The following is a 26,540-nucleotide window of genomic DNA, read 5'->3' on the forward strand; positions in this document are numbered from 1 at the left end:
ATATATATCCCCCCTCACAAAAATAAGACAAATAGAGAAACATTTTCTCATCAACAAAGCATATTTTACATAAACATATTTAAAAATTTTCAAGTAACAAAATAATATATTTAAACAATATATAATATATATATAATAATATATATATATATATATATATATAATATATAATATTATTTTGAATATATAATATTCAAAATAAAATGATCCTCAGGGTCAGTTATTGTTCTTCTGGTACAATAATAATGTCTGGTCATAATGCAGGCAGCACAGAGAGACAGGGAGAGGGATGCTGTCAGGACAGGCCAGACAGGGGCAGTCTCTGAAGACATGGATGATCAGGTGAGACACTGGAATGGGAACTATAATGTAATTTAGTAGAGCACATAGACAGTAAAAAGTTTTTAAAAATGTAGTTATTTCAACACTACATGGTGTGTATTTTTCAGGAGACTAACAGGGATGTAGGGACAGAAGCAGGCAGGGAGAGCAGTGATCAGCGCATGGAGGAGCTTGGTAGCTGCCCACACCAGCCCAATACCCGCTTGATTCAGACTCAGTCCCTGGCAAAAAATAAAATAAACTTTATTGCAAGGGCGTAGGTTAGGTCTCAACATTGGTAGGGACGATATAACGGCATAACCTGCATGTACTTTTTGCTGGGGACGGGACATTAATAAGACCAAACAGATTGGGTGAACGGGGGTCAGGGCTACATTTGTCACGAATATGAACCTAATTAATTGATAGGCTAAATGATCAATGCAAAATAAATCTGTATTGACTTATACTAACTTTCATGTGTATTGGTTCACCTGATACACGGTTCAATTCAAACCTTTGTTTTCAAAAATTACTAAAGAAACATTTTGAAAACTTCCAGAATATTCCAGGATTTTATTAGCAATTTAAATTGCAATATTTGAACATAACTTAAATTATATTAACATACACAATAAATACAAACTTAGTAATAATCTCTTAACTATCCAGAATGCAAAAAATAAACATTTGTCTTAAGACCACTCAACATTGTCTGTCTAAATAAATGCATTAAATATAACTGAAAAAAAAACAAATATAAATAAAGTCATCAGCCAATCAAATGTGCGTTTGAGGAAAAAAAAATGCACCGGCAATTCAGCAAGTGAAAAGGGGTAAATGTAAGTCTGAACATAATGAAAATAATTCACTTAATAATATTTAGGGTCAATTCTATCCTTACAACATTTGGGAAGACAATCTAATTTACCTTTATATCTCATTATATAATGCAAATAAGGTTGCTTAAAAGTTGGTGGGGACAATTTGAGCCTCCTGAAAAGTTGGTAGTGTTATGTCCCTACCGTCCCTATGCAAACCTACGCCCTTGGTTTATTGCCAAGTTTGTCAACACACACAAGGAATTTGTTGTGGTGATTGGTGCAATACAGTAAAAGTAAAAATAAAAATAAAAATATAAAAGCAAACAAGTATATAGAGGTAAAATAAGAGATAGAATAAAGTAAAATGTAAAATGTATAAACAGAAATAAACAGAAATGTACAATATGAGGATTAAAAAGTGCCGGATATGAATCTTTACAAAAAGTGACGTAGGATGACAGATGACAGATAAAATATAAACAGAAATGAACAATATAGACAGAAATGTACAATATGGGGGCATGAAAATTGAAATTTGGTGTACACATTTCATTTTCATTTTTCATTCATTTTATTCTTTATTTCATTCAAAAAACAAAACAATTTAATACAAACACAAATACAAATGTTCCTAACTTATGAATGAAAAGGGAGCAGAAAGAAAATAAAATAAAACTAAGTGAATAAAAACAACTAAAATAAAATTAAAATAACATTAAAATAAAATTACCACCGCCTACGGGTATGTCAATCAAACTCAACATTTTTCGTTATATTTCCTTAACATACAGGCTTTAATTGTTCTTTTGAATGTAATGTTTGATTCGGATTCTTTGTTTTCTTTATTCAGATTATTCCATAAATTGATTCCTTTCACAGAAACACAACGTTCCATCAATTTAGTCCTGCATCTTGGTTTTATAAAAATCTCTGTTCCTTTTAAGTTATACTTGCTTTTTCTTTTTTCAAATCTTTTCTGAATGTTGATTGGTAAAGTTTTTTTATGAGCTTTAAACATAATTTGCAGAATACTATAGTCTACTAATTCATGAAATTTCAACAAATTTAACTGAAGGAATAATGGATTTGTTGGATCTCTATATCGTTTTCTACTGATTATTCTTATGGCTCTTTTTTGCAGAATGAAAATTGATTGAATAAATGTTTTACAGGCATTTCCCCAAACTTCAACACAGTAGGTCAGATATGGAACAATCAGAGTGTTATATAAAATGTACAATGCTTTGTTGTCCAATAAATCCTTAACTTTGTGTAATAGAGCAATTGTTTTTGATATTTTTATCTTTGTATAATTGATATGTGATACACATGTCATACACCAAATTATCTCTTTTCTCAGTTGCTTCTTGCTAGTGATAGCCACAGCTATCATACTAGACATGCCACGAGAGGTCATTTCACCTGCCCAAACCTAAAACCGGTGCACTAAAAAGAACAGTGATGTACAGGGAAGTTACTTACTGGAATATACTTCCAGAAAATCTTATTTCAACTAGTGGCAGAGTTGAAGCTTCAAGAGGAGACTAAGGAAGGAAGTTCAAAAGAAACTGGTTGTTTTAGATTGTGTCTAATGGTTTTAGCTTATTGATTTAATTGAGTTAGGTGTTATATAAATAAACATATTTTCTTGTTCTGCATTTAATTTAAATTTTTAGTATTTTATTTTGCTGAAGTTTTGTGACGCTTCCGGTTATTTTCACTATTTACTTATTTTTAAAATTTCTTCTATTAAAGGTCTGGAGGCTGATGCACACCTAAAAAAGACTTGGTGAAACAGGTGCGTAGGAGTAGGTAGGAGTGAATCAAGGAAAAAAAGGGGGTCTCCCGCACACTGTAAGGTCAAGTGCAAAAAACTTTAATAGGGTAAACAAAAAAGCAACGTTTCGGTCCACAGGACCTTTCTCAAGCCGGCTTGAGAAAGGTCCTGTGGACCGAAACGTTGCTTTTTTGTTTACCCTATTAAAGTTTTTTGCACTTGACCTTACAGTGTGCGGGAGACCCCCTTTTTTTCCAAAATTTCTTCTATTGAAATACGTTTTTTTGTTTTTGTATTTGCCTTATTTAGTATGCACTTATTTATCTTTAGTTATACTTGGATTTATCTTTAATCTATCTGTTTTTGGTTGTTATTTGTTATTAGTTTTTTTTTTTTTTTGTTTTTTCATTTTCGTTTTTTCATTTAGGAAAATTAATTTTCTTTTTTTCATTGTTTTTTCTGCTTATTATTATCTTTAGTTTTTATTTGTTTTTGTTTTTTTGTCTTGTTTTTCTTTTTAGTTGTTGTTCTTTGTACTTGTTATCTACTTTGTTTTATTCTGTTTAACTAACATTTTATATTGTACTGTAAAAGTTTTATAGCAATGTATATTTGTACTGTTGGACCCCAGGAAGAATAGTTGCTGCTGAGGCAGCAACGAATGGGGATCTGAAATACATAAATTAATTAATTAACGCTTTGTATGGCAAGACAGAAGGGCCGAAAAGAGGGCATGCAATTAACGCCTGGGTATGGCAAGACAGAAGGGCCGAAAAGAATGCATGAAATTAACGCCTGGGTATGGCAAGACAGAAGGGCCGAAAAGAGGGCATGAAATTAACGCCCTGCTAAACAAAACGCTGTAAAAAGCGTTAAAAGTTTAACATGGATAAGTTTATTCTGGATGAAAGAGAAAAACAATCTCTGCATAGATACAAAATACGAAAACAACGTATTTTACACAAGTTTAACCTGCCACAGCAGCTGCTGACCACCTTCTACTCTGCCATCATACAGTCTGTTCTCTGCACCATCACTGTCTGGCTCGGATCGGCCACCAAACTAGACAGGCACAGACTGCAACGGACAATTAGGTCTGGAAAGAGGATAATTGGGACTAACCTCCCATCTATCCAGGACCTGTACCGGTCCAGGACCAGGAAACGGGCAGGTATCTCTGCAGACCCCTCACACCCAGGACACAGTCTGTTCCAACTCCTCCCCTCTGCACGGATCTACAGAGCTCTGTACGCCAAAACCTCCAGACTCAGAGACAGTTTCTTCCCCCAAGCTCTGATGAACTCTCATCACTCATAGAGTATCAGAGAATTAATCACCGTGCAATGTACTGTAACAACGCACCTCCTAATAATCTAATCATATCTACCTCATTCTGCTGCAACTCTCACTTTTTAAAAATTGTATATTTGTTATTAAGAGCTATCATTACCATGTCTACCTCAGTACTGCTGCACCTTTCAATAAATTGTTTTAAATTGTATATATGTTAATAAGTGCCACATTTGTTTATTTACTGTACATTTGTTTATTTACTGTTGATACTTTTAAATCTGGGTACAGTGAGCGAGATAACTGGAGTCAAATTCCTTGTCGGGCAATGTTCAAACTTGGGCAATAAAGCTGATTCTGATTCTGAGTCATAGTTGTACATAACGGGCCAAAAAGGGCCAAAAAGCGGGCATGAAATGAACGCCCTGCCAAACAAAACGGCGTAAAAAAAACACCGTTATGAGCACAAAACGCAAAGTAAGAAGCCGTCTTTCCCGCGGTCCTTAAACGTTGCAAAAAGCAGCGTTCATTGAACGTGCGTAAAACCCGCCGTATAAAGCGTTAAAAGTTTAACATGGATCAGTTTATTCAGGATGAAAGAGAAAAACAATCTCTGCATAGATACAAAATACAAAAACGGCGTATTTATTATTTTATATATCGCGCTTAGTGCTTCATCCGGCCCTTGCGGTAAACCGTTGAGTAATTTTTCATAAAAATCTCTGATAAAAAGCACAAACAAGAGCGCAAATACAAACCGACTAGTTTCCCGGGGGAACGACGTCACCTCCCTTTTGGCGGGAAGTGACGTGAAAAAATCCAACCTGATGCGACGCTAACAACATGATGATGTATGTGTCAATGTAGGACGTGTTGTGAACATTATGAAGATTTCCGCGTGGCAATTTTACTGGATTATTACCGTAGATGACCATTTAGTAGCCCGGGCGTTTAATATGCTAAATCCACTTGGACCCCAGGCGTTTATAAGAACCAGGCGGGTATTTGCACCAGGCTACAATTTATTTTTGCAATGAGCAGCACCAGACCATTACTTACAAAGAACATATGAGATCACCATAGTACCACTGGAACTAAAATTGTACACACTGTACACAACACAACACCTCACGACGAGCTCCCGATCACAAATCGTGAGCTCGCAATAAAATCAAGCGTGTTTGAAATCCTGGTCGCTCCTCGTGAAGGAATCACAGTTGAAGCAGCTGCGACCCGATTGGACTCATCCTTTCACAGAGAGCATGCACAATCTCTGATGTTACGTCAAAAACTATTATTTGTAGTTTAAGTTTTGCAAATTCACATTACAAATCATGTTTTAATAGCAAAAAAAAAAAGAGCGCATTTCCACGTACGGTGCGGGTCGCCGCGTACCCTACGCCGTAGGCTCTGCGTTGGTGTAACGCGGAACCATAAATCAGCCTTACGGCGTACCCTGCACCGTAGGCTCTGCGTTGGTGTAACGCGGAACCATAAATCAGCCTTCAGTGTGTGCGCTGTCTGCTGAACTCTTTTTTCTCTTCTCATTTTGCTGGACGCCGGGTTCCTCCACCGAGACACAACTTTTGCGGTACGCGTTCTTTGTTGTGTCTAAAAATGATTCGCAGTGCACACACCCAATCAGAAACGGTACAGATATTTTGGGATTTTAATATATAAAAAAATTAAATTAAAAATAATAAAGAATCCCCTCGCCGCTTCACTCCGCTCACATGCTCTGATATACAAAGACAGTTTGTCTGTGTAACGGCGACACACGGAGCTGATCAGAGCAGTATGAACGATACTGTACACAATACAATGCAAATACAGTGTTATTACCAGGTTATCACCGGTAGTCGCCCGGGCGTTTAATTGAACCGGCGTTTATTATGCCAAATGGGCTCGGACCCCCGGCGGCTATTAGAGCACAGGCGCGTATTTGCGCGCGGGCGACTATTTGGTCATCTACGGTATGTGATTTTTCCAAACGATTTAATGGATTAAAACTCTGCGAAACACTAAATGCAAGATGTGTTAGTAAAACTTTTCCGGTTTAACATGCAAAAAGAATTATTGCTCTGTTTTCTTTGGTTGTAATTGTACATACATTTTGAAAATTAATATACAAATGGGAGGACCGGCACTGCAGCTGGTCATAAAGGGTTAAACGCACATAACACGACGTTAAAACTGGCGTTTTGTACACCTATGATGCAGGTAAAATATGCCGTTTTCATTCAAACTTAAGACTCCCTCCCCTTGATTTTTCCAGCCACTAGAAGTGAAATGTTAGGAGCCAATGATTAAATTTTTTTCAAAAGATTCAAGATTCCCCATATCAATCCCACCCCCCCTGAGTCATCACATTCATTCATTCATACCTCTCATACCATCACAAACCCCGAACAATCAAACATGCACAGATAGAAGATTCAAAACGTTGTTTTTTGCGTGCGTCATGGTTGTACAAAACACAGTTTTTAACGCTGTGTTTTACACGCGTTCATGAAGGCCGCTTTTTGCAGCGTTTAAGGACCGCGGGAAACACCGCTTTTTACGCCACTCGTGTAAAACGCTGCTTTTTACGGCTGATTTTTGTGCTCAAGGCAGCGTTCAGTTATTCTGCTCCTCACCGGTGGAACAAACTTCCTGTAGACCTGAGGTCTGCTCCAACTGTCAGCTCCTTCAAATCAGGCCTAAAAACATTACTGTTTACTCAAGCGTACTCCTAAATTAAATACTTACCTGCTGTACTCTACTGCCCTTATTTTTTAACAGATTGTGCTTTTTATTATTTTACTTCTTTTCTTATCATCTTATACATAATTTTATTCAATCTTATTTGTTATTTACTGTCTAACTGGCACTATTAGGCTAACTGATCTGTAGCCTAATAGTGTAAATTTGCAGCTATTTGTTTTTAATATTTATGTTTAATTTATGATAGAGGTAACAAAGGGGCAGGGTTAAATAAGTTTTACTTCTACCTGCTCCTTTTCGGACACTGTTTTTTTTCCCTGTTTGTATTACATTTTTATTGTTGCTTTTTTCTGTATGTTTTGAATTTGTTTTAAACTTTTATATTTTTTTATGTGTTCAAAATAAACCATTTAATCAATCAATCAATCAATCAATCAATCAATCAATCAATCAATCAATCAATCAATCAATCAATCAATCAATCAATCAATCAATCAATCAATCAATCAATCAATTGTGTCTTGCCGCTTTTAATGTACACTTTGAATTACCTTGTGTTGAATTGTGCTATACAAATAAACTTGCCTTGCCTTGTCTTGCCTCATAACGGCATTTTTACGTCGTTTTGTTCAGCAGGCTGTTCCTTTCATGCCCGCTTTTTGGCCGTTCTGGCTTGCCATACCTGGTCACGGGTTAACCTGGACGTGGTTTGACGCGGCTGAGCGGACTGGTGGAGGAAGAGGAGGAGGGAGAGGAGGAAGAGGAGGAGGAGAGGCACAAGTCTTGCCACTTCCTGGTCCTCCTACCAGCAGAGCAGCCCCGGTGTCGGCAGTCATGGGGCAGATACAGCCGCAGGTCGGGGAGTGAATCCCCGCTGCAGCTGATCCAGCGGATCCAGCAGCTGATCCAGCTGATCCGTGCAGGAGCGCAGATTCCCGGCAGGTTCCCAGCAGATTCCCGGCAGATTCACGGCAGGTTCCCGGCATGTCACAGCTCTTCCCCCCCGCAGACGTGGAGGTGCGGCGGCCGCTCCTGGACCAGAGCCTGCTGGACTCAGATGAAGGTGAGCTCACTTTCCTCCATCACTTCTGCACCTCAGCAGGTCAGGAAAACAAACGCGCGGATTCTGGGTTAAAACAGTACTTTTTAATCCAGTGTAAGGACATTTGTGTATTTATAAAGTTGGATTACTATATGCATGAAAGAAAAGGCTGATTTTCTCACGTATATGGCTCTAAAACACAAGTATTTTGAATACCCTTTTACTTTATGAAGTTTAGACACAAGATTTAAAATTCTTTTATCAAATGTAAGACATTTACTTTTTTTTCTTCAGGTGAAATGTACTTTTAACTGCATTAAAATAGTACTTTTTAATCATGTGTAAGGACATTTGTGTATTTATAAAGTTTACTTAGTATATGCATGAAAGAAAAGGCTGATTTGCTCACGTACAGGACTGTCTCAGAAAATTAGAATATTGTGATAAAGTTCTTTATTTTCTGTAATGCAACTAAAAAAACAAAAATGTCATACATTCTGGATTCATTACAAATCAACTGAAATATTGCAAGCCTTTTATTATTTTAATATTGCTGATTATGGTTTACAGTTTAAGATTAATATTCCCAGAATATTCTAATTTTTTGAGATAGGATATTTGAGTTTTCTTAAACTGTAAGCCATGATCAGCAATATTAAAATAATAAAAGGCTTGCAATATTTCACTTGATTTGTAATGAATCCAGAATGTATGACATTTTTGCATGACAGAAAATAAAAGGACTTTATCACAATATTCTAATTTTCTGAGACAGTCCTGTTAATGGCACTAAAACACAATTATTTTAATTTCCTTTTACTTTATGAACTTTAGACACAAGATTTAACATCCTTTATAAAATATGTTTTTTTTTCTTCAGATCAAATGTACTTTTAACTGCACTAAATTCACTTTACATTGCTTATTTTCAGGCAGAATAAAACACCCACCCAGTAAAAAACAACCAAAGTTTACATTATAAATTAATCTGCAATGCATCAAATCTAAGACAGCAATACTTTATTAATCGTAAAAAGGGAATTTAGCTGTCTTTTTTAATACACACAAACATGTATATTTATTTATATATATCACACACATGCTCAACTACCTTAGATGCAGTTACTTCTGCAATACATTCATTTATTATCTTGTGTGCACAGAGTTTTAGTGAAAACCAAGATAATATTAAGGACAAATACTTTACCATCTTGTTTTTTGTTGTTCCAAGTGCGGAATTGTTGTATTGCATGTTGATATGGTATTTTTTGAGTGTCAAGGGTGTGTTAAGAGTTACATGGAGCACGAATGAAGACGGCATGACAAAGTTGAGGTGAGCAGTAGGAGTGACGGGGAAGCTTCAGACACATCAGGGATCGGCCCTGATCTCCTCTTTGTTGTGCACGGTGACGGACAGGCTGATGATGGGGTCAGACAAATGTCCGCATGGACCATGAAGCCTGCAGATGACATTGTGAGAGTAGGGAGCAGGTCGAAGAGATGGGATACGCGCTAAAGAGAACAGGAAAGACAGTCATTTGCATGATGACAGAATGAAAATGTGAAGCAAGTGAATTAGTGAGAACAGAAGTATGGGCTCAAAATAATGCAATAAATATTTTGTATCTGTAAATAAACTTTGTATTTGTAGAAATATTTTGTGCGTGTGCAAAAAATATTTGTACTTGTAGAAATATTTGTACTTGTAGAAATATTTTGTGCGTGTGAAAAAAATATTTGTACTTGTAGAAATATTTTGTGCGTGTGCAAAAAATATTTGTACTTGCAAAAAATATTTGTACTTGTAGATACAAAGCTACAAACTTTTTTTACAACTACGAGTTATGGCACTGTTTTGACGTGCCAATAATAAGAGCCAATCAGCGATCTTTGGCGTTTCTGGAGAGCCAATCAGCACATTGCATCGCCTACTGACGTCGCCGCCATATTGGATGTTCAAGACTGCGCTGTAAACTAATACAAGTAAATTGACTTATTTTCATAAAGCGCCTTTCTACAAAGAAATGTACGTTTTACGTCTCATTTATTCATTCACACACGCACTAATATACTTGGGAAACAGTTAGGCACCAAATATAATATATTTAATTTTCTCAGACAGCAAAAATAAGAACTTTATTGATCCCACATAGGAGTAATTCATGTTCTATCAGCTATAGAGAACAAGGTAGTGCCGAAAAACAATATATATCCCCCCTCACAAAAATAAGAAAAATAGAGAAACATATTTTCTCATCAACAAAGCATATTTTACATTTTTATTAATTACATTGCATTTTATTGTTATTGTTACTTTATTGTGTGAAAAATGGTTCAAATATGTTATTTTGTTATTTGAATATTGAAATTAAATTTGTTTTGTTGATGAAAAAATATGTCTCTATACAAAGTACAAAGTTTATTTACAGATACAAAATATTTATGGCATTAATTTGAGCCCATACAGAAGGAGCAGAGGTGAAGAATGTGCAGGAGTTTAGATGCTTTGGCTCAGGGCGATCGATAGGGAGTGTGTAGAAGAGAGTGTGGGAGGACAAGATTAACTAAGAGAGCAAAGGGAAAGGTTTACAAAACTGTTGTGAAACCAGTTCTTCTGAATGGGTTGAAAACGGTGGAACTGACCAGTAGACGGGTAGCAGAGCTGGGAAAGATTTTCTCCGGGAGTGATAAGGAAAAAGATAAGATTAAAACTGAGCACATCAGGGGGACAGCCAGGGTTACATGTGTTGGAAAAACAGGAAAAGAGGCTAGATTGAGATGATACCCCAAGTGGGACATGAACAGGAAAAAATAGGGGCCCAAAACAGACCCTTGAGGTCCCACGAGCATGAGCGGCCGCAGAACAACTCAGGTAGCTGTACGGCCTAAAACCAGGTTTAAATGTTTCATAAATGCTAAACTCATCTAAAAGCAGAATAATACCAACTTTCTGAGACTTTAGATAAAAGATACCACTTTTGACATACAGGACTGTCTCAGAAAATTAGAATATTGTGATTTTCTGTAATGCAATTACAAAAACAAAAATGTCATAAATTCTGGATTCATTGCAAATCAACTGAAATATTGCAAGCCTTTTTTTATTTTAATATTGCTGATCATGGTTTACAGCTTAAGAAAACTCAAATATCCTATCTCAAAAAATTAGAATATTCTGGGAATCTTAATCTTAAAGGAGCTTTATGTAAGAGCAATAATAAAACGAATCATAAAATGACCCCGATATGTCAACAGACATTTAAAAATCAGGTTCATTTCAAATACTTATGTCACTGACAACAGCACTCAAGCAAGGATATTCCAGTTTAAAAAGAGGAGTTGCAGCCCTCAACTGATGTTTATGTTGTCATTTTTTGTTTTGGCCTGAAGTTCCACCCTCCACCTATCTCCCAATCACCAAGTCAGTATTGTTTCTGAAGCTCCACCCTCCACCTATCTCCCAATCACCAAGTCAGTATTGTTTCTGAAGCTCCACCCTCCACCTCTCTCCCAATCACCAAGTCAGTATTGTTTCTGAAGCTCCACCCTCCACCTATCTCCCAATCACCAAGTCAGTATTGTTTCTGAAGCTCCACCCTCCACCTATCTCCCAATCACCAAGTCAGTATTGTTTCTGAAGCTCCACCCTCCACCTATCTCCCAATCACCAAGTCAGTATTGCTTCTGCATCCGGGTTGCCAGCTCGGCTTTAATTATCGCAGCAGCCACTACGAACGTGTTGGATGAAAAACCTGGCAACCTCTGGTCGGGGGGAGGAGGGGGAGGGTACACGCCGCTCAACAATATTTTGAAAGTGACTGCAGTACCAGTTTTGGACATTTCTTACAGACGGCTCCTTTAAACTGTAAGCCATGATCAGCAATATTAAAATAATAAAAGGCTTGCAAAATTTCAGTTGATTTGTAATGAATCCAGAATGTATGATATTTCAGTTTTTTTTAATTGCATTACAGAAAATAAAGAACTTTATCACAATATTCTATTTTTCTGAGACAGTCCTGTATTTGTGAATGTTTCGATACTAAAAGTTTAAACAATGGAAATAAAACGTGTCTGTTTTTGTCCTTCGCTGCTCCTCAGGGGAAGTAATTTTCGACAGGAGGGGATCAGGAAACGCAGGTGAAGCTGCTGGAAACGTAACAAGAAAACTGACGTACGAGGATGCAGTTGAAGAAGCAGGTAACCTGAAGTGATGATCTTTGAGGGAGTTGTCTTAAAGTTTGTTTTGAATCTTTATTTCGGCTTGTACACACTTTTTACAAAACAAGATGAAAAGGTAAAAAAACAAAAAAAGAAAAAACATTTCCTTTGCAGAAAAGGTGTTAATTATCCTTAACGCTCTTTTCTGTAACAGGAAAATAGGGTTTGTAATTGTTTTACAGGTGTTACCCCAAACCTCCACACAATAAGTCATGTATGGAACTATGTGCTCATAAACATGCAAAACAAGTGATATTCTTCCTTTTTGAGTGTCAACTTGTCTGACCATCATTATTCCTATTCAGACGTATGTGTGGAAGATTTTTGTTTCAGCCAAATTTGGGATGATTTTGCATTAGGGATGGGCGGTATGGACTAAAAAACTGATCACGATAATTTCTGGCATTTATCCCGATAACGATAAAAAAAATACCAAAACAAAAATGTCATCAACGGGATTTTATACTTCTTTCTTTCTTTCTTTCTTTCTTTCTTTCTTTCTTTCTTTCTTTCTTTCTTTCTTTCTTTCTTTCTTTCTTTCTTTCTTTCTTTCTTTCTTTCTTTCTTTCAGGCTCTTTCTTTCTTTCTTTCTTTCTTTCAGGCTCTTTCTTTCTTTCTTTCTGGCTCATTTCTTTCTTTCAGACTCATTTCTTTCTTTCTTTCTTTTTCTTGCTCATTTCCTTCCTTCCTTCCTTCCTTCCTTCCTTCCTTCCTTCCTTCCTTCCTTCCATAAATCCAGCTTTACACAAAAACGTCATCAACGGGAATTTATAGTTTTTACCGTGAGATACAAATTCTTACAGTGGGGAATGTTTTTGACGGTTTATCGTGAATGGTAAAATATCGCCCATCCCTATTTTGCATTTAAAACTCACATTCACGATACCACACTGTCCTCATATGGATGTAATACGAACATGTTACGTTTGAGATCTTGAAAAAAGAGCTTCTAAGTCACTGAGATTCTTTGATGGAGACTTCTCTTTTCCTTTGTGGACTGCGCTGGTCTCAGGCTTCGGTCTGTTCCACTGGCTGCTGCTGCTGGTGTGCGGCTGGGCCAACGCCAGCGACGCCGTCGAGATCCTCTGCGTGTCGTTTCTGCTGCCGACGGCTCGCTGCGATCTGCTGCTCAGCTCCTCGGACATGGGCCTGCTCACCGCCAGCATCTTCCTCGGTGAGCGCTCGCTCCGACAAACCTTTTATATAGACCAGGGCTGGGGATCCATTCAAATGTCAAGAATCAATCCCATTCTTAAGATTCAGAATCAATTATCAGAATTTGATTCGATTCGATCCAATATTGATTTGGGTTAGTGTTATTAAAACAGTTTTTTCAGCTGTTGCATGAATTATATGACTGTAGTTCTGCAAAATATTACTACTAGTATTATATTGAGGTTAAACAGCAAGTATTGGCAGCTAATGATGCTGTAAGGACCAATCAGCTCCCAGAATGCTGATAGCTTTCAGAAACATCATGTGGGTCAGAATTACCAAACAGATCCAGGGAGGAAACAGAGGAACTATGAAATAGTTTTTATTTTTTCAATTTTCGGTCTTTTTCTGTTCTTAATTTTTGAGAATTTGGTTTTTAGCATTTTATGCAAATGTTACCCCAAGACAGTATATAAAGTAACGAAATATAGACAATTCATGCAATTATAACTGAAAACTTTAATGTTTTCATACCTTTAAACATATTTAAAGGCAAAAACATGGCACCAGTTATTCTCGTGTCCAACAAAACATTCCTTTTTTGGGCATAAACAAAAAAATACCAAAAGCTGTAATGTAATGATGAAAAAAAATAAAAAAAATCGATCTTTAGAGATACGACGCGATTTTTAGGAATTAATATGAGAATCGATTTAGAATCGGAAAATCTATTTTTTCAACACAGGCCTAATATAGAGTCTTTGTTCGCTTCTCCGCTTTCACCTTCTCAGCCCAGAGGTTCTACTGGTCTCATTTTTAAGTAAAATAACTCGTAACAAACCGAATACCCGTGGGTTTCTGACTGATGCTGTCTGGTTGTGAGATTTCTGGTGTATTGATTTATTATTTGCGCTGCACAACAAATGCTGCTTAAACATACGAGGTCTTTCTGAACCTTTGCTCTTGTTTTAATTTCCTTTATTAGCTTCAACCGCTGCTCACATTAAAACGCAGTGTTGTGGAAAACTGACAAACATCCATAAAATTCTCAGGCGTCATTGTGCACAGTTCACCAGCACATCCTTTCAACTAGGCATCATATTCCAAATTAGGGCTGGGCGATATGGACCAAAAGTCATATCTCAATATTTTCTAGCTGAATGGCGATACTCGATATATATCGATATTTTTTCTGTGCCATAATTGGGGTTTCCCCCAAAGCATTATAGCATAGCATCTCTGTTAGCTTCATTTTTTTCTGAGGCAAAGCCTTAAAAAAACAGTCAGTTTTAATACAAAGCCTCGTGCCAAATGTCACACAGGTTCCTTTATTAACAGAGGTCTGCACAATATCAAAATGTATAAAACAAATGAAATAAAAATAAACTGCCTGCATATATAGAATAAAAATGCTTCTTGAATAAAATTAAAAAAATTCCACTGAGGTTGACAGTTGTGCAAATAACAAAACATTTGTGCAAATCTCAAATAAAACATTCAAGTCAATTTGTCACAAAATAAGCTATATCAAAATCATAAAAAATTTTTTTTATCGATATAAACGATATTGTCTCGTACCATATCGCGTTTGAAAATATATCGATATCTATTAAAATCTCGATATATCGCCCAGCCCTATTCCAAATCATACATTTTTATTGTCACAAGATTTAAAATCCTTTCTTAAATGTAAGACATTTACTTTTTTTTCTTCAGGCCAAATGTACTTTTAACTGGATTAAAACAGTACTTTTTAATCCTGTGTAATGGGATTTGTGTTTATAAAGTTGAATTACTATATGCATGAAAGAAAAGGCAGATTTGCTCACGTATATGGCACTTAAACACAAGTATTTTAATTTCCTTTTACTGTATGAAATTTAGACACAAGATTTAAAATCCTTTATAAAATGTAAGACATTTACTTTTTTTTTCTTCTTCACTCTAAATTTACTTTACATTGCTTATTATTATATTATAAATTAATCTACAATGCAGGTTCATCAAATTTAAGTCAGAAATACTTTATTATTCCTAAGAAGGGAATTTAACTGTTTTTTTAATACTCGTACAGACATGTATATTTATAGATAACACACACACTCGCCACCATAAAAGCAGTTACTTCTGCAATACATTCATTTATGATCTTGTGTGCACAGAATAAAGCAAATATCCTCAATGGGGCTCTGTACATCAGAGAGGACACAGGCATTGAGAGTTTGCCAGCACATCCATTAAACTAGGCATCATATTTCAAATCGTACATTTTTATTGTCCGTAAGATAAAGGTCGGCTGCTAACGGCTATTTTTAGGTCTAAGATAAGCAATGAAATGGAGCTGCGTCCCCCAGCCAGGTCCAGCAGCTGCTCTGCCAGGACACCGGGTCAGTCGTACGGTTTCAGTCCCTACAGTTTCAGCACCGCAGGAACGTTCATCCATCAGTAAACGGACAGTCTTGCTGCTCGGCTCACGTCTCTCAATGAAGTTGCTTTCGTCAACGAAAATTATGACTAAATATCGTCGTCAACGAACCTTTATCACCTCAGGAAAACGAGATGAGACGCAACGAAAATGCTGGTCATGTGACGATAACGATAATTAAATATATAATCCCATTGTGTATCAGTGAAGGGAGTTAATCTGTGGAACAACTGCAAACATGAAATGAAATCATGCAATTCACTAAGTAAGTTTAAACAAATCTTTAAAATCAATACTCTTTATGGATACAAAACGGAAAAGGACACATGAACTGACAGCCAGTGACCAAAGTGCCTTGCTCAGCTGAACCACTTTTTCTTTTCTTTTATGCTTTTCTTTTTGAAGTTGTGTGAAATGAAGAAACGGTAAAAACAGAACATTAGAAGGGGTAGGACTAGAAAAGGTTTTTGAAACTTCATCCTACACCCTTTCAAACAGGAAATATTTATCTACATATAGATTTGTCTCTTTAATTTGCTTTGTTTTGCTTATGTTTTTTTTTTTTGTTTTTTCAGTATATACATTTTATGTATTCTGATTATTTTTTTGTTTTTGTTTTAACCTGTTTGAATAAATAATTAAATGAAAAAAATAAAAATGAAATATATAATGCAATATTGTGGAGGAATAAAAACGAGACTAAAATGTAGATTACAAGATAAAAACTCTGCTGAAATATGACGAAATGTTCTACCAAAGATCCTTAATCTCCATGTTTTCAGTAGTTTCTCTGGTTTAATGTCCATGTTTTCAGTAGTTTCTCTGGTTTAGTTCTGCTGGGTGACGTTAGTCCTCAATCCCAGTCGCTGCAGCGGGGAATCAGATCCAGAAGATGCAGCTGCAGAGTTAGAGGCTGATGCCGTTAACGCAGAGCTCTAGGTTCACGTCCATTAAAAACAAAGTTACATAGAGAAACGTGGGGATCTGCTCTCCTTCTTATCCTGAGGAGTGACGGACCGCTTCTTTTCACCAGACAGGGTGAGGATTCTCTGACCGGACGTAGCGCGTGGAAGGATCACGTTATTCCGGCCAGATCCTCCCCACCCCATCTGGCGCCCCGGTTGGCCAGAGGGGGCATGTGTAGCCCAGGACTGTGTGCATGTTTTTGTGAGGGTAGCTCCCATTAGCTGCCCAAGGGAACACGGGGAGAACATGCAAACTCCACACAGAAAGGCCCTTTCACCAACCCCACCCAGGGTGTGGGCACTGAAGTCATGGGAGAACTAACACGCACTTCAGCGCCCACAGCGTCCCCGGCGGGAATCGAACCCAGGACCTTCTAGCTGTGAGACGGCTGCACTACCAGCTGCGCCACCGTGCCCCTAGTCGACTGAAACTTGACACGACTAAAAGGAGAATGAACGTGACTAAAACTAATAAAAACTAAAACGATAGCTGGACCCAAAGACTAGACTAAAACTAAAATGGAATCAGGCTGACAGAAACAACACTACGTCTCCAATCACCACCGAGTCCGCACCGTTGCGGTTGCTGCACCCGCTCCTCTCCTCCATCCACTCCAGGCAGAACCTCATCCCACCCTTTGACATCTCTGCTGAAAAACACATTTAAAAACCTATCCTTAAAAGTAATCTCAGCGGATCATAGGGGTGTAACGATACACTAATCTCACGATACGGTACGATACACGATATTGAGGTCACGATAACGATACGATATTATAGCAGTATTTTTTTAACAACCTTGAATGAGGAACATTTGACTGGAAAAAAATGTCTTTTATTTGAAAGACACAAAATACAAAACAATGCTGTGCATTTCCCCTTTTGTTACAGTTTGTAATGCTTTATAACTGTTTAAGTTTTAAAGAGAAAGCCAGGCCAACCATTTTCCACAAACTGAACTAAAAGTAAATGTCAGGTTTGCATTATGATCTTCAGTTTCATACAAGTACAAATGTTTTGCCACAAACTGAATAGTTTCTCTCATGTATGATTTGACTTTCTTCTTTTCCAGAAATTTAACAACTAAAATTAAATAAATAAATAAAAGTAAATAAATACATACAATTTTACATCACAAAAAATATTGATTCATGCTCACCTTATAAGTGTAAGAGATTTTTTTTTGTTAAGGTTATTTTGGTAATTCAGGGTTCATTATTTTATAAATATATTCTTTATATTCTGTAAATCAGGGACTATAATGACACTAGTCAGTTTATCTGTAGTGATTAGTCTGTTTTAGATTGGGCGGAGTGATACGCCACAGTACGGCACTAGGTGCTGTGTTGATGTTCTAAAATCCTACACTGTTGAGGGACATTAAAGTACACTGGAACTCAGCAGAAGTTGTCCCCGTGTTTATCCTACTCACGACCAGAAAAAGGTTTAATTTAATAAGGTAAGGCTTAACTCTACGCCAGACTTAAAAGTTGAGAGCTCAAAACCCCCAAGAGTCCCGTGATCGGGACCGCAAAACGGTACTAGTTTCTTCTGAGCGGAGTAAGATTTTGGCCCGCGGGTCGAGGCGCGGTCGCGGCCGCGGTCGCGGTCGGATGCGCGTTTCTAGTCAACACAATAGATTAATATTAATAACCCAATATCGCGCTACAGTTTGTCACCTCCACGACACGTATTGTGACGTTTTTGTATCGCAAAATTTGGTGGCACGATATATTGTTCCACCCCTAGCAGATCGTGTCCTTCATGACATCATGGATTGATTGAACTTGGTTTTTATTGTCAGGAATGATGGTGGGCGGCTACATGTGGGGATATCTGGCCGACCAGAGGGGGCGCCGCCGAGTCCTGGTGGTTTCCCTGAGCATCAACGGGCTGTTTGGAAGTCTGGCCAGTGCGGCGCCGTGGTTCTGGCTCTTCCTGCTGCTGCGGTTCATCAGCGGCATCGGGTCAGCAGTAAACCCTCCCTCAACAACACCAGCAGTGAAGAACCGCTGACGGTTCTGGGGATTTAAATTAACATTTAACCCTTGTGCTGTCTTCGGGGGGGAAGGAAGGAAGGAAGGAAGGAAGGAAGGATGGTAGGATGGATGGAAGGAAGGAAGGAAGGAAGGAAGGGAGAAAAGAAGGAAAGAAGGGAGGAAGGAAGGGAGGAAGGGAGGAAAGAAGGGAGGAATGAAAGAAGGAAGAGAGGAATGAAAGAAGGAAGAGAGAAAAGGAGGATGGGAGAAAAGGAAGGGAGAAAGGAAAGAAGGGAGAAAAGAAGGAAGGGAGGAAGCAAGAAAAGAAGGAAGGAAGGAAGCAAGAAAAGAAGGAAGGAAGGAAGCAAGAAAAGAAGGAAGGAAGGAAAGGTGAAAGGAAGGAAGGAAAGGTGAAAAGAAGGAAGGGAGGAAGGAAGAAAGAAAGAAAAGAAGGAAGGAAGGGAGGAAAGAAGGAAGGAAGGAAAGAAGGGAGAAAAGAAGGAAGGAAGGAAAGAAGGGAGAAAAGAAGGAAGGAAGGAAAGAAGAGAGGAAAGAAGGAAGGAAAGGAGAAAACAAGGAAAGAATGTACGAGGGGAGAAAAGAAGGAAGGAAGGAGAGAGCAGGAGGAAAGAAGGACAGGAGAATGAGGTCATTTTGATCCAAAGACATTACAAGGGTTAAGGTGGTAAATTCAAATGTCATGAAGTGTAAAGTTGTGTCTCATGAAGTGTATAGTTGTGTCTCTGTTAGCAGAGCCGTCCCGGATGTTTGAAATGGCCGGTGTGTTTGTCTCCGCAGGGTCGGCGGGTCGATTCCCGTCATCTTCTCCTACTTCTCAGAGTTCATGCCCCGCGTGAGGAGAGGCGCGATGATCAGCGCGCTGGCCACCTTCTGGATGGCGGGAAACATCCTGGCTGCAGGTGGGAGAGGAAAACCTCGGCCTCGGCGGGATCGAAATGTTGTGGCTACGGTTCTATTTTAGTCATACACGTCACAAAAAACAGAGCAAGAAGGAAATAACAGAAAATATGTGTAGAAACAGGAACTAGAGGTTCCACTACCTGCATGGCCTCCGCTGTCCCATACCTGACAAGTTTGGGATTTAAAAAATAAGGGAAATTTTCCACCGCCCGCCAGGCGCGTCATTTCCGCCGGGGACGCGTCCCCACCACTTTGTCTGACGAGCAAATTTGTCCCCACCACTTAAAAAAAAAAAAAAAAAAATTAAGTGAAAGATACGTGTTCTTTTGTCTGGAGAACCAAGAAAGACTAGTGGAATAAAGTTACAGGTTAATACAACTTTTAATCATGCCAAGCACAAGGTTTTTCCGGCCGGAGGTACAGTTGTCTCCGGCCGGGGTACACTTCTTTCAGACCGCGTGAGTCGGAGAGAAATGCACAACGTATTCATGAGTCCAGTTGACTTTATACTCTAAAAGGGGGGTGTTCTCTGCAAGTGAATTTCATTGGTGGAGGGAACGGAAAAAGACCCCCAAAAGGTGTCACTTCTATCTCTTTTGTTATTTCTCTCACCTGGGGTGCCACCCCAGGTGGCAGATAAACCCCCCCAATGCTAAACATCTGTTTCTCCCCCAATGTCTCCTCTCAACAATGGTATGTATATTGTACTCAACTTCGAGTCTACCCGTAACACCAGGAGGTGGCTCTGTGTCTTACTGCATACAAGGTTACTTTGAATATAAAGAGAAAGCCCACCAGTGTTGGAAAATGCTTTGAGCTTTTAACAATTTTCATGAAATCCTAACAATTTCCACTCAAAACATGATTAATTCATGTTTTTCAAATCAACCATGTAAAAATGTCCACTGGGATATAAAAATATATGTGTTGTTTTTGTACCCCCCGTTTCATATAAAATAGATCAACCTGCTTAGCTGTATAGACAAAACAGAGTCCCAATCCTGCAATATTACACATGACCACCAGATGTGACGATACAAGCAGAGCAACAGAAGAAAAAAACCCCACAAATATCAAGAACCATACATACAGATTAATATACAAATACATTCAACAACAATCATAAATTTAAAGCTGTGGAAGTCTGAATATTCATATTGTAAACAATTGTACATCTCATAATGGATGAGCATTTCACAAATAAACCAAATAAATCAGTATAACCATGTGTCAAATCCGTTATACATCACAATTAAAAATGGGGAAATCCAGGTGTCCAGGTTTAAGGCAACAAAAAATAATCCATTGTTCTTCTGGAGACGAGAGCACACCCACTTCATGATCCCTGTATGTCTCAAAAAACAGAACGGACAGGTTGTACAGTAATAACTGTCTATCTATAATCTCAGTTGAGCCTTGCCCCTTTGTAACAACTTTAAACAACAGATGTTAATTATTAGAAAAAATGGCATGCAAGTAGTTTGTATTCCTCTGAACATTGTCTACTATCCCCCCCAATTTTTTATTTTTTTCTTATTCTTTCAACCCTTTCAACAGGCATGGGCACACTTTGGACAGATAACCATCTTTTCAAACTAATCCCCCGAAAAACATAAAATAAAATAAAAAAAAAATCGTAAAATAATATCCAACCAGCTCTGTGAAAAAATGTGTAAAACCGATGACCCATTGGAACAAAACAGTAGGAAATGAGTGTGTGCAGTATACCCATAATCACCCCAATATTGCAACACCAGGCATCCGCAGAAAATCTCGGCCTTTCAGCACCACCGGCTGTTCCCAGAGCTGTAAGTAGATAGACCTTCGCCAGTGTCCAAGCATAGTTTCGGCAGATACAGTTGCACCTCGTATTCAGATGAAGACGCGGCCGTTATCCATCAGTCTTTTCTTCGTCAGCGTCTTGGGCGAGAGCCCACCTCGTATTCAGATGAAGTTCGTATCATCAGCCGACACAGCTTTGTCGTCTTTGACCTGAAGACGAACAGTGCTGCACATTGAAGCAGCGTAGGAGATGGATCCGAAGTTGATTTCTGTAAGAGGTTCTGTACCAGGGGTAACTTTCCAGTCAAGGTCCCACAGAAACCACTGCAGCTCTACTTAGCACACTGCACACACCACATTTCTCTGGGTCATCAATCCTCCACCCTCTTTTTTTTTTCTTTTTTTTCTACTAAAATAAAAAAAAAAAAAACATATAACATCTGCATAAAATAAGAACAACCACAGCCATTACAATACAAATTGATACCACCACACCTTTCCATTTACCAAAACATTAAGAGAACAAATCTCCAAGAATATTCTGAATACACTGTAGACACACTGTAAGGAGGCTTCTCCTCCCTGACTTGAAGGAACTTTCTGGCCCCTTAAATTAGGGCGGGGGCTCTTGGGGGAGAGAGCGCAAATTAATGACAGACATAAGTTATACATGACAAGAAAAACAATAATAGACAACAAAATTCTGTTATTTGACATTTCTTTTCATTTAAGTGTGTCCTTATGTGTTCAAACTTTACTTATGATCTGAAGTAATCGAATCTCTGACTACTTTAAATACTTTTAACACAAGTAGAATGTTTTAAGACATGGGAGTCGCTTGTTACGGGTAGTTTAAGGCAGGGGTTCTTAACCTTTCTGACCTTGGGGCCCAATTTTTTCAGTACAGAGTGGCCCGGGGCCCATTAAATATAAACACTGTATAGCAGGGGTATTCAACTTTAAGAGGTCCATTTAGAGAAAATTTACTCAAGCGAAGGTCCAGAACATCATAATATATATATATATATATATATATATATATATGTGTATATGTGTGTATATGTGTATGTATGTGTGTGTGTGTGTGTGTGTGTGTGTGTATATATTCAAGTAGCCTCATAGTTGTATCAACATCTGCATCTGACTGTTATATTAAAAAAAGTACATATTTGCCAATTAACATGTTTAACTTGAATTAAACATATTTTTTTTCTCTTAAAAATAAAGTAGATTTTATTTTATTTTTCAAATGCTATCTTATTTTATTTCTCTACCAGCAGTTTGAATTTCCCCTTTTCTTTGTTAATTGTCTCAACACATTTTTATGCTAAATTAATATAAACACATCTTAACAATTTAAGGTTCAGGTTCAGGTTCTCATATGCATGTGGAGGTGCTCATTGATGAGCCTGAAACGATGCTTCACAGCTGTATCTGGACCCAAACATGGATGTTTTAAGATGCTCAGCTTATTTTCTGTGACTTCAGTTCAGACTTGAGTGAATATGTTTGATGAAAAACTTTGTGTTTTGTTTCAGTGGCGTTTCACTTTCGCACTTTGAACGCCACGGTCTCTGAACGTATGAGACACTGGTTTTGTCCCAGTGGGAAGACTGAACCAGGATGAATCTGTCCATTCCGGGTTGCATATTTAAAAATACAGCGAGGACAAAACTTAGTTTGATTTTACTTTAAGTTATTTACATTAATAAGTTGTCAGGACTCAGTGTGTCGGGTTTCATCCGAGCCTGATCAGCTGCGACGGGCACAGCCCGCACCGCAGCTCTCTGGTCGCGCTGCAGCAGTTACTTTCCGATGCTTTTTCGAAAGCCCGAACAGTCCAGTCCAGCAGACACGACAGCCCACGCATCTACATCTACCATCCTTCAGCAGTAACGACGGAGCCCACCGCCCGAGCGGCAGCCTCAGCCGACCTCCCCGGCCGCGGGGACGCGTCGGGATAAATGAGCACGCCGCGCTCGCTCGCTCTGGGCGCAGACCCAATTAATCGATCCCTAATCCTGGCGGATCTAAACCTACTCTGTGCAAAATGAAGGATTTTCTCTGTAAAGACACACCATTTCTCTTACTATTACACGTACAGCTAGCTGAGTGTCTTCTTCTCCTCATTTGGTCGGGAGTTGCTATGCAGTCCCGCGGCCCTCGCGGCCCACACGTACAAAACTGAATTTTTTTTGGCGGCCCACTAGATGGCGCTCGCGGCCCAAGTGTGGGCCGCGGCCCTATGGTTAAGAATCACTGGTTTAAGGCAATCCAATAACTAAGGCAGAAAACTGCTAATCTCTGTATATGGGCCCAGGATTGCTTAGACTTCCAGAAACAAAACCTCCTGTCTGCTCATCGGTGTGGTTAACCACTGCAAACGTCATCTTAGATGAGCTCCCAATATCATCTGAACTTCAGAATCATAAACAAAGTTACCCAGCCGTGCACGGACTTGACACACTATATTCATCAATACGTTAAGACATTAATAGCTAAGGGGTCCGCGACCCCCGAAAGTCCGCGACTTTCAACCTGTAGTTTCACTAATCTAATGGGATCCGCGACCCCCGAAAGTCCGCGACTTTCAACCTGTAGTTTCACTAATCTAATGGGATCCGCGACCCCCGAAAGTCCGCGACTTTCAACCTGTAGTTTCACTAATCTAATGGGATCCGCGACCCCCGAAAGTCCGCGACTTTCAACCTGTAGTTTCACTAATCTAATGGGATCCGCGACCCCCGAAAGTCCGCGACTTTCAATTGAAACTAAATTTCAAACATTGTGCATGACATACCAAAAGTCAAACCTGTCTTTAATCTTTATGAGCTTGAGAAGAATTCAATCAGACAACCAATATTAATTTGATAAATCCAATGTGCAGAAATTCTTACTGATCAGCGGTTTCTGCTTACCTGTATTTAGACTAGTCTGTTTTGGTTGTCTGCATGAAAACTTCTCCAGGGCTCCTCTCCAGAATTCCACAGTCAGGAAACAACCAGATCACGTCGGGGTCACCATTGAAAGATACGTGTTCTTTTGTCTGGAGAACCAAGAAAGACTAGTGGAATAAAGTTACAGGTTAATACAACTTTTAATCATGTCAAGCACAAGGTTTTTCCGGCCGGAGGTACAGTTGTCTCCGGCCGGGGTACACTTCTTTCAGACCGCGTGAGTCGGAGAGAAATGCACAACGTTTTCATGAGTCCAGTTGACTTTATACTCTAAAAGGGGGGTGTTCTCTGCAAGTGAATTTCATTGGTGGAGGGAACGGAAAAAGACCCCCAAAAGGTGTCACTTCTATCTCCTTTGTTATTTCTCTCACCTGGGGTGCCACCCCAGGTGGCAGATAAACCCCCCCAATGCTAAACATCTGTTTCTCCCCCAATGTCTCCTCTCAACAATGGTATGTATATTGTACTCAACTTCGAGTCTACCCGTAACACCAGGAGGTGGCTCTGTGTCTTACTGCATACAAGGTTACTTTGAATATAAAGAGAAAGCCCACCAGTGTTGGAAAATGCTTTGAGCTTTTAACAATTTTCATGAAATCCTAACATAAGTAAGACGCGATTTGTCCCGTATTTTCATTAACGCCCCATACACACGTCTGTCACACACACATCAACACTAAATGTATCAATAATGAACAAAATAAAACACAGGAAACATTAAGGCCAGCAAAATCTTAGTGGCGGGACAACAAGACCTGCTGCGTCTGTGCCCAGATCTTGTGTGTGTGACAGACAGCGCTGCGGGGAGGACTCGAGCTTCACCTCCAGGTAGGAGTTGGGAATTGGGAATTAAAAGTTGCGTTCCGCAGGCCCGGTTCTACGAGGGTGCATCAGCATGCATTGCACCCTCATTTTATGTGTCTTCATGCTCAGTTGAAAAGACGAAAAGTCTGAAAAAACTGACAAATGCGCGCGCGTCAAGCCTGATTTATGGTGACGGACACTGGCTGATTTATGGTTCCGCGTTAAATCGATACGGCGTAGGTTACGCAGCGTCGCGTACCGTACGTTCTAATCCCTGCGTATCCTACGCCGTACGTTTTGCGTTGGTGCAACGCGGAACCATAAATCAGCCAGTGTCCGTCACTGATCTGCTTCCAGCGCGCAGTTTCCTGCAGCAGCAAGACGCTGCTCTCTGCTGCTCCGTTAACACAAAGTAACCATGGATATTTAGAAGTGGTTCAGCACAACGACACAAACAAGTTTACAGGACTGTCTCAGAAAACTAGAATATTGTGATAAAGTCCTTTATTTTTCTGGAGTCCAAAAATGTCATACATTCTGGATTCATTACAAATCAACTGCAATATTGCAAGCCTTTTATTATTTTAATATTGCTGATTATGGTTTACAGTTTAAGATTAAGATTCCCAGAATATTCTAATTTTTTGAGATAGGATATTTGAGTTTTCTTAAACTGTAAGCCATGATCAGCAATATTAAAATAATAAAAGGCTTGCAATATGTATATGATGTTTCCGACGACCTAAATAAGACCGCGCAGATGGCTTTTAATATGGGGACAATATCGCGTCAATACGCATCATCTAATGCAATGCCTATTATTTATCATGAAACCTCAATTCGGAAGTAATGGGCCTAGCTCGTACCCAGCACTTTTCAAACCTTACTCAGGTTTATGGTAAATGTCCCCAGCACTTCTGAAATCAAACTGACGCCCATGCCGCCCGCACAGACGCATGTTTCTGTCTCCAGCTGAAATAACTTTAAGAACGTGTAAAGGCCTTGACACACCAAGCCGACTGTCGGCCGTCGGGCCGTCGTTGAGCGTCGGTGCGTCTGTCGGCCTAGTTTCCCCGGTGTGTCCCGCACGTCGCCACAAGTCGGCCGCCCGTCTGCAGCTTTTCAACCGTTGGTCAAACAGCTCACTCTGTGATTGGCTGTTCAGATCTGCGAAATGAATCAAAAAAAAAAACATGGTGGACATTTCTTATTTTTTTGTGAATAAAATCAATATTTTGAGTTAGTTTCTGCATAAAAATGCGTTTTGATTACATTTCTAGCGAGAAATATATATTTTACTTTCATAATATTCACTCAGTGAATGTATATAATCACTCGTTTTCCCCGTTGTTGCAACCTCGTCGGAATAAAGGC

General features: G+C 38.9%; 1 protein-coding gene across 1 annotated transcript in view; it reads left to right on the forward strand.

Moving 5' to 3' along the window:
- Positions 1 to 7,848: 7,848 nt before the first annotated feature.
- The window catches only part of sv2 (synaptic vesicle glycoprotein 2), a 49,831-nt gene continuing 31,139 nt past the window's right edge, over positions 7,849 to 26,540 (forward strand). The window contains exons 1-5 of the mRNA XM_061722374.1: positions 7,849 to 7,978; positions 12,059 to 12,157; positions 13,191 to 13,352; positions 18,528 to 18,690; positions 19,501 to 19,622. Of these exons, the coding sequence (XP_061578358.1) occupies positions 7,900 to 7,978; positions 12,059 to 12,157; positions 13,191 to 13,352; positions 18,528 to 18,690; positions 19,501 to 19,622 (625 nt within the window). The 5' untranslated portion in view covers positions 7,849 to 7,899. The remainder of the gene's footprint in view (positions 7,979 to 12,058; positions 12,158 to 13,190; positions 13,353 to 18,527; positions 18,691 to 19,500; positions 19,623 to 26,540) is intronic.

Source organism: Cololabis saira, chromosome 5 (assembly GCF_033807715.1).
Source record: "Cololabis saira isolate AMF1-May2022 chromosome 5, fColSai1.1, whole genome shotgun sequence".
Lineage (NCBI taxonomy): Eukaryota > Metazoa > Chordata > Actinopteri > Beloniformes > Belonidae > Cololabis > Cololabis saira.